Source organism: Fringilla coelebs (assembly GCF_963513975.1).
Source record: "Fringilla coelebs genome assembly, chromosome: 13".
Lineage (NCBI taxonomy): Eukaryota > Metazoa > Chordata > Aves > Passeriformes > Fringillidae > Fringilla > Fringilla coelebs.
Window position 1 is genome coordinate 18,318,189 of NC_140039.1, and position 13,805 is coordinate 18,331,993.

The following is a 13,805-nucleotide window of genomic DNA, read 5'->3' on the forward strand; positions in this document are numbered from 1 at the left end:
AATTAAAAAGAATGAAATAGGAATTCAGGGGGTTATTTGGAGCTGGCCTGCCGCTCGCCTGCCCGGGAGGGGCAGGAGCGGGGCCGTGTCGGGGCTGCCGCTGCTCCCGGGGATGCTCCCGGTGCCTCTCCCGCTCCCAGCAGCATTCCCGGGAGCACTAGAGGGCACTGTGGGATTTGGGCCACCCCGGCCTCCGCCGCCGCGGGGTCCCGAGCCCCCTGCGCTGCCCGGGGGTGTTTCGGGGCTGTGGAAGCAGCGGGAGCGGCACCGGACCGGCCCCGTCCCCACGCGTGCCGGGCTCGGCACCGGCGGCTGCCGGCGGGCGCGGCCGGATCCCCCCGCACGGGACGGGGCCGCAGTCCCGCAGCTTCCCCCTCGCCGGGGGGGTCCCGCCGGCCCTACAGAAACCCGAAACACCCACCCAGAGCCCGGCCTTTCCCTGCCCTCGCTGCCGCTGCGATTAAAAAGTCCGCGCCGTGCGGATGATCTCAGTGCAGAACGCTCTGCCATGCAAAACGAGCGCAATTAATGCCTTTGAAACAATTTATGATTTCCGGCCTACTTCAACATGTATTAGCATATACCTGGTTTCTTTAATATACACTTTGTTTTTCCAAAACCACAAACATAGTTGCTGGAATTTCATGTGGAAGTGCTTAAGGGGTTGAAAGTTAACACCTTTGTGAGCCGAGCAGTCTCACAGTTGCTGCTAAACAAAAGCCTCTTTGTAGAAGCTTTCTCGAAATGTTTTCTTAACATGTTCCAAGTAGTTTTAGGCAGGCAACTAAAGTAAACAAGATGTTACCATGATAAAAACACTTGTGAAAACATTACAGAGTGCACTTAGTAGTTTCTTTCACATAAACTCCCCTTCGTTTCATCAAAGTTAAATGCACATGAAGCAGATTACCAGCATCACTGCAACACGGGACTGCCACATCTCTCCAAAGGTCTGTGTCCTTTCTTTTAAAGAATATATTTGATTTAAAAATGCTACAGCCGGGATTAAGCACGTCTAACCCGCAATCAAATTATACGGGGGAAAAAAAAAGGGAGGGGGTGAGGAGTAATAAAATCCTATTCAGTCTTCTGAATTTTTTGCCCTGGCTACCCTACTGAATAAACCACCCTCCCTCCAGCCGGGATTTCCTGAACAACTTGCTGTATAAGGGGTATATATTCCTATCTTCCACGGTCTTTAAACACATGCAAATGAAATCAAGGATATAGTCAATTTTGCAGGAAAGTCGCTCTGCGCTACTAATTGCTCCTTTCCCGCCTGCGAGAGGGCCCTGGTTAACAGGCCAGACACGTGTGCACCCTCCAGCCCTCACCTTGCTCCCTGCAGCCTGGCAGAGGCCACAGGGTCACCACCCTGAGACCGGCCTTGTTTTTGTTTTTGGGCTCAGGGAGCGTTCTGGAGCATGCAGGGTGCTGCTGTTTCATTAGGCAGAGCAGCAGCCCCTGCTGCTATCAGTTAGCTCTAACTGATACCGCATCACATGATAACCAATGGCTGATGGATTCAAAACTGAAACACAACACAACGACGCTAAAACTGCGACTTATTTCAAAAAGAAACAGGGAAATAAATGCGTACAATAGCCCGTGTATCTGCTGGTTCTGATAAGCATCCTCCTGTTGGCTGTGAGTGAAAGACAACTAGGATCGTTATTTGTACAGTATTTATCTTTGAAATCAAGGGCCCTGTGGTGTACCTCACCTTGGGAACAAACACTACAGAATGATCACAGAAGAGTGTCAAATCTCTGGTTTTGATTTACCAACAGTTATGATATTTCTTCCTCAGGAGGAAAAGAAATGAACCATGTTTTAGACCTGCGAGTCCTTTTTTCTCCCTTAACTGAAGAATCATTTTATTGGCATACAGGGCCTTCATTCCACACACAACTTCTCTTTGCCTTTTCACAAGGTAAGTGAAATTAAGCAATACTCGATACACAGGCTGTATTTCACTTGGTAAACAAGAGCTTTTCCCTTGAGGGGGCCATCAAAAGAGTGTCACAGATTACACAAGTATCAGAAAGAAACTTCAACCATCTACCTGTTATCTTTTCATTGAGTAATGAATTCTGATAAATGGCAACATAATTTTAAGGACAGATGCTCCACAGGAGACATGGAAGGGTACAGTATTTTATGAAGCAACACTCACTTCTTAACAGTGTCAATACACTGCTCAGGGACATCCATTTCTGCATTTGTTATGGGTTAAATATCACTCTGGACAGTAAGATTTTGGACACTGCAGCATTTGGATGAGAAAATTTAGGTGATAAGTTTAGGAAACTCACACAAAATACTTCTGTTGAAAGCTTTCAATGGAGACAAAAGCCAAACTGATAGTGAAAAAACTAGAACTGATGGAGCAGATTCAAGTCCAACCTGGGCTGGTGACATTTTGCAGGTTATTCCTAACTACTGACTGCAGCACGTTATCTCCTCCAGGTGAACTGGTAGACTGGGTCTGTCTACTGAAACACCTCCAAAATACCATATAAAAAACCAGCTCTGCCTCTACCTATGCTTGTGATTAGGAGCTGTGTTTTCTATGCATGGCCACCTCAAGCAGACCACTCAAGATTCCTATGGAATCTTCCTGAAAGCTCTCACCTGGAACACAGGACTAGCACAGGAAGCAAAGGTGGCACAATCTGATCAGATGTGGCCACACACTTTATTCTGCTATCTAAGGCTACCACAGCACCTTTCCCTTGCACTTACAGCAGTAATGATGAGAATTGTTTTAAAGGTCTAAATGCTATAGTATGGCATATGAATATGAATGAGCTGGCAAGTATGGAGAGATTAGCATTTATTTCACTTAAGTGAACAACAGGATGAATTACAAGGAATGAGGCCACCCTTCATGGAAATTTATGACTAGCACCTTCTTATTTTGTAATCCTCTTGTAATGAGAACCTTCTCATTACTGTAGCATTCCTCACTTGTAACATATGTTTATAGTAGGACCAGCACCGCTCCTATGAGCTCAGGAGGGTTTCGCTAGTGGAACCACAACTGCTCTATTCTGTTCTGAGAGCAAAACCCGATCTGTATCATCTAACATCACCCAACAAACATCCTCTTCTTCCTTTTGCCCTTCTCCTCCCTCATATAAAAATCCAGGGAACCGCCCCAGAAACAGCAGGTACAGCTGAACCTTTTGGGAGTAAGTCTACTTATCCATCCTGAAGAACCTCATGCATTTATGTGGACTAACTTCATGAGATGAATACTCTAAATGGGAGAAAAGTTTGTCCCTTTGTGCAATTAAATCACAAACATTGCCTGAGTGGCTGGTCTTTAGTGATCTTACAACTGACCAGCCACAGAACTTGAGCAAAGATCAGGGACAAACCTTCAGCAACCTGGATGCACCCACAGCATGTGTGTACCTGGTGTCCCACCCAGACAAAGAACTCTTTTGTGATGGGAACAGGGGTGAGGTTGATGGTTTAGTTGTGGAGCAGCCATGTGTAAGCTATTAGGGCTCTGAGGTCCTTCCCTGTATCGGGATGCACGCACTACCACACACTAGTCCATAATGCACTGTTTATGCAACGCGTAAAATTGTGTTCTTTGGCAGCAAGGAAAAGGTCTGCAGCAAACTGCAGGGGCCCAATTAATATAATTATAGTTTATTTTTAGTAGTGTAGACTTTGTTCATTAGTTACTTATTTGACATAAATTAAATTTCACATGATGTTCTGCAATTCTCTGTTCAATTATGGAGTTAATTTAAGACTAGATTTCTAAATTAAAGTGAAATCAAGGTTAAAACAAGGTTTTATTATTTACATGATCGATACTGCAACTTAAAAATTATTTAAATAAAAGAAAAGAAAAAAAAGCTGCGGAACTGCAAATGCTATTTTATAGCAATACACTGAACAAGACCATAATTTCCCCATGGGGCTAATTTACTATCCCCTGTTAAAACGTTCTTGAGCCTGATCCAAAAGCCACTGAAGTGAAAGGGAGCTCTCTGTTGACTTCAATGGGCTTTGCATCAGGCCCAGGGTGAGTGACAGCACACAAAATTTCAGGGCATGCTTTCTGTACAATGCAAGTGCCAAAAAAACCATCCTTACTTTAGGAAGGACTGGAAGTCTTCACATACTGCTTCACAGCCCGGCCATTTGCATACGCCGTGTCCGTACAGCGGGTGGCTGTGTGAGTGCTCCTCGTGGGATAAACTGGAGGGGAGAAACAGAAGAGACAACAAGTGCTGTAAACTGAAGGTACTGTAACAATTCATCCTCACAAAGACTCCTAAACAGCAGCAAACACCAGATCCTGAAGCATCCCCAACATCTCACGGTACCCGCCTCACTCTTTGCCCATGGTTTTTCAAAACAGAATTAAATACCATTTGCAGTATGAAACATGTGTCATTCTTACTTAGCTATCCTCCTACATTTCATTCATTAATTAAGAGGTTTGTAAAGAATTTAAATTAACACGGACGGGGGAGAAATCATTTGACAGACCTGCTTAATATCCTGCTTGATATTTTGCTAAAAAATTTATGAACATTGCATATTTACAATTCAACTTCATCGAGAAGTCATGTCCATACAGCAGTGTCCCATTACACCACAACACAGCCAGACCTGAGGCTTTCCTCATGGCTACAAAAAGGAAAAGCATCAAATTTGCAGCCTTGGCTTTCCCACCATGTTATTTATTTACTGGGTTGGGGTTTTTTCTGGTTGTTTTTTTTCCTTCTTCTTACAGGCTGTTTCACTGCACAAATAAGGCCCCCTTACATCCCAAGAAAGGAGATTTGAGATGAATTTTCAAATGCAGAATTCACCATAAAGAAGAGGGGGCATGCAATCAAAGGATTCCTCAGCATGAGGGGTTAGTGGGGGCTATTAACCTTGCCTAAGATTGGGCAGGAATGTCACAGAGCCTCCTAACTACTGAACCCAGGGTTAAAGCAAAAAATTCATATGAACACTAAGGGGTTAATCCTTCAGCGGGATTCCAATCAATACGTAATGATTTGGCTGCACTGATCCAAGTCATGAGATGCTTTGATCCAGGCCATGTGGTGCTCAGGGAAATGTATCTGTTGCACTCACTGATGAACCATATTCTAAAATATCTTCTTTATTTGACTTCTGCATGGAAACTTCCTAAGGAAAGGAATTATTTTTTGCAACAATCTCCATAACCTTAGATGACTTTAAAATCAAAATGTCAAAATAATATTGAAATCTCTATTTTATGCTCACACATGTATGTATTTTTCATGGCAAATCTTTTTGCTACAGTATGTCTGTGCTGTATTATGGACTTCAAACATACACAAAGGATATGAACACATACCAGCATCTAGGTGTGGCTTTTATGACTTACTTCATCCTGGATTACAGGTAACATTATGGATAAATGCCTACTTTTTGTCATTTTACTTTTACGAACACCTGGAAATGCTGTTTATTCTTCTTCTGTAATATTATCTGTCTGTGCACTCTGACAAAATTGTGTCCCTGTATTATTTCACGTGCACTGGGTAGCCAGATTCTTGTAAATACGCTCCTGAGATGTCATCCCAAACACAAACTAGTTGGAAGAGAAATTCCTACCCAGATGATGCCACTTTTGACTTTAGGCCCAATGAGAATCTGAAAATTACTGAAGGTGTTTTTAAAAATTATTTTACATTGAAAAAATAATTTTAGAAGTACTGACTAGAAGAGGTATTATGAGTTTTACAATAATCTAATTAATTATTTCATTAATATAGGTTTTTTGGCTGTTTACAAATAGTCCTTCACGCATAAATATATATATGTGCAAGGTAATTTCCTACAAAAAACAACAGTAGGTGAAGAGCCTTACAGAGGCCTTCTCTATATACAAATACTAGACTGGTTTAACTGAATCAGTCTTTTGAAAAATATTCAAGTGAGGAGAATCACTGTAAAGTTTTTAAAAGAACTAAGGAATTGATGCATTATTTGAAAGGAAATTTAAAAAATGCTAAACCACACATTTCCTCAGATAAGGAAGAGGCAGAATGGCTGAAGAACACCATGCACCCAAAGCAAAGAGGCATATGGTCAAAAATCCTCTTTATACATCTGAACAATCAGAAAATAATGGGGTTTATCATCTGTTTCTATACCTGGACACAGCAAAGGGTGAGACAGGAGGCTTTCATGTTAACACTCCATTAAAGTCCATAAAGACTACATATGAGAGTTATGATTTCAGCGTGTTTGGAAGAACAAAAAACAAAGGCAGTGTATGAATCTGCCCAGCGCATGTTACCCACACACTGGGACTTGTGATGGCCAAGTAAGGAGTCAGTCCCCCATGGGGTTTAAGCACTGTAAATCTCATTATAATATCAACAGGAGTCACATGGCTTAAACCCCCAGCAGGGATTTTTAAAGTTTCTCTGTGAGAGCCTAAAGGCCATGGCCAAGTCAACGGAAAGAGCCCTACCGAGATTTGTATTTATTTTTTAAATCCAAGTGCAAATCTCTTTTCTTTCCAGGGAACTTGCACAAGACCAGACAAACTATGAAGGACGTGACACCCTGGTATTGTGTCCAAAGAAAATGACGGAATGACCAAGACAATATCAAACTCTAAATGATGCTCAGGATGTCAAATGCTCATGCTGTCAATAACTATAAAGGCTGGTGCTGACTGTAAATGGGAACTTAAAAGGTCACTTTGCTAACACGATGCTACGCGTAACACGCTTAACACCTACGCAGAGCTTCCACTGCCATTCAACCAAGAAGAGGAACTACTTCAACTTACCAAAAATATGACATTTCAAAGAGAAAAAAACCCTCAGTCCTGAAAGACAAACGCCAGCCCTCTCTGCAGGCACTGTGCCATTCCTAAGGCAGCAACTCCCATCCTGCTCGGGGGGGTTTCAGCAGTGCCTTTCGGTGACCTTTATGTGTCAGTATCAGATTACTGCTATTTTATCCAACCCACTTTTGAAGATATTATAGATTGCCACTTGTTCCCTGATAGAGCCTGAAGAAGCACCTCAAAACAAAACAAAGAGCGGGTTCATACGGAGGCGGATGTAAACGCACAAAGGATACAGCCAGTGGAAATGAATGGAGAACTCTGCTGAACTGATCTAAGTAGTCACTTTGTTTGGGCAAATAGAGGTGGAAAAAGAAGATTTTAATCCAGTATATAAATAAACAGCTTTGTGAGCATGATACAAACCTACAATCTGAAATTGTTCACTGATATTTTGCCTGCGCGCAAGCACAGCTTCTGTAATCTGGATGCATCCTAGGTCTCGCTGCCGGAGACAGACTTTTAGAAGATCTGAGCATTGGCAAGCAGAAGCAAGTTTTAGGTCTGTTTGATTTCTAATGACACATTCGAGTAGGTGTTTGTTTCTGTCACTCTCTCCTTCCCAAGAATGCATATTCATGGTCGGGTACTGGTGATGCAACACCAGTTAGTGGAAATCATTTTATAACAAGACATAATTTTCAAAGTACTGAAGGAATAAATGACGTAAATTCAAGGCAACATGGGGCTTCTTTCTCTTTCTAAGGTACTTGCATAAAAAATAGTTACTACAATAGAATTACATCCAAATAATGCAATAGTGATGCATTATTACATCGAACTACAGCACAGAACACTCTGGCAAGTGAAATGTTTTGTGTAAGTAACTTATTCATGACGTACAAGAGAATAACAAAATCCAGGTAAGAGACTGAAAACTGTATAAGTGTCCACTTATTTTCTGCTGCTTCTAGCTCTGTTCCCAGTACAGAGGGGAAGGGAAAAGGGACAGACACTTCCACAGCTTGTCTGGGCTTGCTGGATAGAGGAGAGAAAATTTAACCTCCTCTTTCTTCCCCCGACATTGCCTCATAATCCCAAGGGTCTCCAGAGGGTCTGGTAGCAACTTCACCTCCCATTCCTACAGGATGGCTGTCAAAGCTGCTACTTGCACAGCCCACTCCTGCCAGCCACTCACCTTTTGGAATACACCTGCCGTGCTACAGCATCCTAGAAGAGCCACACTCTGGGACACAACAGCACAGGAGACAGAAACACCACAGACAGCTAAGTGCTGATGGAGAGTAAAAATGACACCCCAAAGTGAGATGGGAACAAGCTGGGTATTGGGGAAAGCAGTGACCAAAACCCCGGCATGAAAGCTCCCCGTGTTCTTTAAATGGTTTCATTAAAGCCCCACTTATTAACCAGTGGGAACTGGGTGGAAAACTCAGTACTCTGTTTGTACACCCACTGGCTAAGAAGTCATGGGTAGATATAAAATCCAGCTAAGCAGAAGCCTCAGTGTCTGTACTTCTGCCACACAGTGGACCATATTTTAAATATTCATGATGCTGACATACTTCGTAATTCCACTCTCTTTCTTCCACATCTGCTTGGGCCAATGATCTCTGCCAAAACACTGGGGGAAGTCAGTGATGTAGAGAAGCATCCTTGACTTTCTGTTACATTTATGAAGCATCTGCTCACGTTCTAACAGAGCTCAGAACATGCCTGAGCCACCTGCACGCTGAAAAATCAATACCACGTCTCCTGCTTTCCTCCTGCAAGGAGCTGGAGTACAGCACCCTCAGAAAGTGCAGAGCTGCCTTTTTAATTTTACTTTATTCCTCAGGGTCATTGGGAAGTGACCTCATCTTTGCCAGCTGCCATGAAACTGATATCTGTGTACAGCCCAGGCAGGAGCATGGGGCTCTGTCTCACACTACATTCCCCCTCTCTCTGATTGAAATGGCACAGCCACTGAGGCAAAATGCCACAATTTTGGTCCTGTACAGGAGAAGGAGATACACAACTGGGAAGCAACACGGCTCTCCCAGAGTTGTGACTGCCTGGTGAGCTCTAAAGCTCATCAGAAGGCACCAAAAGAAAAAGGCTGCCGAAAAAGTCACAATTTTCTGAGTCAGAAACACTCACTGTAACTGATTTTAAAACGAAACGGAAGAAGTAATGATTAAATCACTCTACAAACTGTACTCAAGTGCAAGTTCCTGTCTTCATGAGAGAATCAACTGAACACAGATGCAAAGATGTGTTTTGCAGTGAAGTTCCACTGGTGAAAATCCCTTCAAATTCTTAGTAAGGTGGAGCAGCGCCTCTTTTGTCTCTAAACTGTGAATTAAAAAAACCCCAACCAATAACTAAAACTTCTAGATACTCATGCTCCTGTCCAAGCCTCAGGAATGGCCCAGGAAGCAGATATGTGATCTAAACAGGGGGCTGTCCTGGCAGAGTGATGCTTATCACTGGATAAAGCTTAACAGAAGGTCATGGGCATGCAGGAGAGCTGGAATTTGATGTGAGTGGTCCGTGACAGCTCCTTCTACAACCGGCTTTCAAATTTTTGGATGCTTTTTAGAGGAGCACTTCTCCTCTTCCTCACTACTTTAGTCCACGTCCAGACCCAGGACTAGAAGCAGCTCATGTTTTACATCAAGCCCTATTGGAAGTAACAAGAGGCTATATTACATTTTAAATGACTACAGCAATTTAAGACAAATCAAGTTAAAACTGCAGCCCACAGGCTGAAATCCTCTCTTCTAACTGGTGTGCACTAACTTGTGTACTCCTGTAGCATAAGAAGGGAAACAGCTGTGCTGTTGTAACACGAGGCCAGCTCTGCACCCCAAATCACTGGCCCCCATTTATCCCTCTTGTGGCACCATTCCCTAAATTCCCATTCTGCAAGGAGAACACTGGAGAATCTGCAGCAAGACTAAGACAAAATCTGGCTGACATTCCCCTTCCCTTCTACCCCCACCCTCACTGGAAAGAGCAGAACCAGACTGGATAATTATAAGCATCATCTTCTGGTTTTGATCTATCCACTGATGGTTTAGATTATTAATCAACATTATGACCCTCCAGCACTCTAACACATTCTCCTTCCAGTGGCAGCCCCTCTTCCAGCCCTGCAGGAAAACTGCCACAGGGCCTGGACATTCACTGCCCTACCTCCCTTCCTTGGAGAAATTAAATGTATTTCTAGAGCATTTAAAAGAAATGCCCATTGCAAAAAATCCATCACTTAACTCTGGTACAAATTCCACTCCTGCATTTGAATTAACGAGTTTCTCTATGATTTAAAACACTTATTTTTTTATTTCAACCCTGTGCCTAGGTACTGTGGTGAAAAGTACATCAAATATACCCAGACACACACGATTTGAAACGCTGGATTTTAAATTCTAGCACTGCTAACTAATGAGAACAATTTTTTCCTTCTTCTGCTTTGTAGCATCACTTCATGTACTTACATACCATAATCATATCCTCCTAGAGCCTCTATTTTTCCAGGGTGTAGATCTTTAATTCCCTTTAATCTGTCTTCATAGCCTATTCCCTCCAACTCCTTTATCATCCTAGCTGCTCTCCTCTATATTTGCTCCAGCTTCCCTTTATCCTTTCTGCAAGAGAGTGGCCAATTGTACATCACACTCAATGCGGTTTAACTGGTTCTGCATAAAGTAGAACAGGAAAAAAAAAAGGACTCAGATGCAACATGCATGTTTATGCCTCCCATGACTACATTTACCTTTTTGACTAAGACATGGCACAGAGTGTCCCACCTTAATTTCTCAACCCCGATTATGCCTCAGCCATTTCCCACACAACCGATGCTGAGCAGCTGACGTGTCATGTCAAACCCGCAGTTTGGAATTTTGATTTCCTAGCTGGGCTACTTTCTACTTATCCCTGCTAAATCTCATTTTATTCCTCTCTGAACAGTCTCCTAATTTATTCAGATTAAAACGGATTGATTCAGTATCTTAGTTTAATTAGGAAAAAAATGTGATCCAACCACTTTCTTGGGTTTTTTGGGGCTGGGGGGATGTTCTGCGGGTTTTTTTTCCCCCGCTTGTTTTTTTTTTTTTTTTTAACACTGACTTTTAGCACAGCAATCCCATCCCTCTAACACACCCAATTCGCATGGCAGAGAGAGGTGCCAATGGCAAAGCTTTGGCCCTAATTCAGCAACCCTTTTAAGAACACACACAAGTATAAAAACACAGGATTAGACCTTGGACTTCACTGAGATGGAGGTGTAAAATTACCAACGAACATACATACTTTGTAAAAAGATCCTGTTTGCCAACCTTATTTTACTGTAATTTATATTCTGTTGTAACATTCGAATTTATAGTAAAAGAAAACACTGAGAAACAAGATCTGTACTTGTTCAACAAAATTCTATTCTGTTACATTTAGAGTTGAGGCAAGTCTTCCACTCTTATATAAACCGGTGATACGTCAACAAATATGATTAACAAGGATTATTCACGTCAGTATTTTTCACCCCTGTCCCACAGGCACAACAAAACCTGCGCAGAAGGTGACTGTCACATCACACACAGCCTGGCAGCCCGCCGGGGGGGCCTTCGCCCACCCCACACCCCTGCAGCAGCAGCAAAGTGCCCTTGGGGAAATGTTTATAAAAATATAATTGAGATAAATAATGATTCCAAGGGAGAACTACAGCTGCAGCACTGCATTCTCTCTGCCGCATGCTCTCCCCTTGGAAGAACGCTGTTTGAAAAAGCACTAAAATGCAGAGGACACAAGCCTGCTTCCCCAGGGAAGCGTGCTGAATCATACAGGTAGTGTAAATATCATATGCTGCTGCAGGTGCTAGGCGGTCTATTTGTTTGTGTTTACTAACAGGCATAACAAATAGTCCCACTTAAACAGAACAACACTTGGCATTGGACTGATAGGTACCAGAGCAGCCACAAATCACATTATTGCAGTCAGATCTGAACTGCTGGGCAACACTAGAGCTTCACCCTGCTTTTTGGGAGGGCCTTTGTGCCATGATTTGCCCCTCTCAGAACACAGAGAAGCTCAGCATCCTGTCTGAGCACCCCACACCCAGGGAAAACCACGCAACAGTGGGAAAGAAAGCCAGAAAAAGACAAGAAGTACAGAACAGACTTGCACGACATACATGGCCAGCTAACATCGTTTACAGCTTTGCAACTTCTGAGTTAATTCACAGTATAAACAACAAGGAAAATGTTTCTTCCGAGCAAGACTTCCTGTAAACTGTTCATTAGAGCGCGCCGAGCGCAGGGCTGTGCACCTGCTGATTAACCATGCGCTCCAAGAATAAACACAAACCCCAGCCAGCCAGATTGTTCTGGAATTTGCTCTGAGCAGATTTTTCTTCCCCCATGTTATAAATTGGATTCTACAATAAAACAAACAGCAGAACATAGGTTGCCGAGAGTTAAAATCTACTTTTTACACTACATTGACCACAGCACCCACAGGCACAGCTACAATGTCTTTCTATGAATGGGACAGATTGCCATATGGATGCCGACACTGAACAAGCTGTACAACTCCTGGCGACAAGTGCCTAGGGGACTGTCCTATATTAGCACCACCTGTGCTGTGGAAATTGTGCTCTGTGTATGAAATGGTATTTAAGGGCCCATCGCGATGTTATTTTTGAGTATACACAAAAAGGAAAATTACAGTTAAAAAGAATTTGCTTGCTAGCGGATCTGTTGCTCAGTTCCCGAGATCATCTCCCAAAGGAATAGCTCTCCTCTTTATTCATGCAGCCCAAAATGACAAGCTGCAACACATATTAGCAGTTTCCCTGCCTGGGCTTATACCATCCTTTTAATGACAAGAACCTACTTTATAATATACTGATGTTGTCCTGATCACACGGAAGAAATTACAGGCCTCCTACCTTACCACTATCAGCTATACAGAAAAACACCCCATGGCATTTCACAAACGTTGCTCCAGCAGCAAGTAATGCAATATGAATTTTCCTTGGGCTCCTTCCTAGACCCCTCACTGTGCAGCAGGTAGAGCCACAAATCCCGATTACCAGATTTAAATGTGCATCTCACTACTTTGAAAATACAACCATGTCTGTCTGACAAAAACAGTGCTCCAGATTAGCACAAGATGTTGAGGGAGCAAGGGAAAAGAGGTTTGAGCCGTACCTAGCTGCTCTACAAAAAGAGATTTCCCCCTCTCCAAACTGCAAGAAAAAAAAATGCTAAGAAAAAGTAAAGTAAAACAAATTGAATTAAAGAAAAACAGTTGTAAAGTGAACATTACAACCTGGGAAAAATGATGTCATTTTATTGAGAAACTCATTTTTTTTCCATTAAACCACAGTGAAACGGATAAAGTTTATACAGCTTAATGGTGGAGTTTTACTTTAAATGCTGCTCAATATCTTAGCAGTACGATATAACATGATATAACAGCTGTCATACTAACTGCTCCATTTTTATTGAACAGCACAGAAACTAGTCACACAAAAGTCACCTAAGTCCTCTACTTCTACAGCCCTTTCAAGGGTGTTTCTGTTCTCAGATTGTGCTATATGTTAAAAAAATAACACAGCTCTTTATCAGCTCCCTGCTCAGCTCTTCAGGACAATCAGACCTGACCAAATTCTGAGGAAGGACAACTTGCACATAGGAGGAAATAAAAAGAAACAGAAATCCACAGTGCAGTAAACGAAAACCAGGTCCCTTTTTAAGAGTACTACATAAACACCTCTAATAAAAGAAGAGGACAAATTTTCATTGGACTTTAAGTATTTAGACAGGAATGTTTTAGTAAAAGTTTAACTGCAAAGTGCACGCAATTAACAGAAAGCCATCAGCTATTTCTCTGGTATGTAAAAATAGCATTAAGCTGTATTAAATGCACGTGTAAGTATCTCAGTTGCAAGAAAAGGGAGGAGATATGCAAAGCACTCAGATATCAAACAATGATCTGTTGG

At 42.5% G+C, this 13,805-nt stretch overlaps 1 protein-coding gene across 4 annotated transcripts in view; it reads right to left on the reverse strand.

The window, feature by feature from the left end:
- The window catches only part of FOXP1 (forkhead box P1), a 333,440-nt gene that overhangs the window by 42,628 nt on the left and 277,007 nt on the right, over positions 1-13,805 (reverse strand). For all 4 annotated transcript variants that reach the window (XM_084214305.1, XM_084214308.1, XM_084214307.1 and 1 more), the window contains one exon: positions 4,117-4,221. In XM_084214305.1, the coding sequence (XP_084070431.1) occupies positions 4,117-4,221 (105 nt within the window). The remainder of the gene's footprint in view (positions 1-4,116; positions 4,222-13,805) is intronic.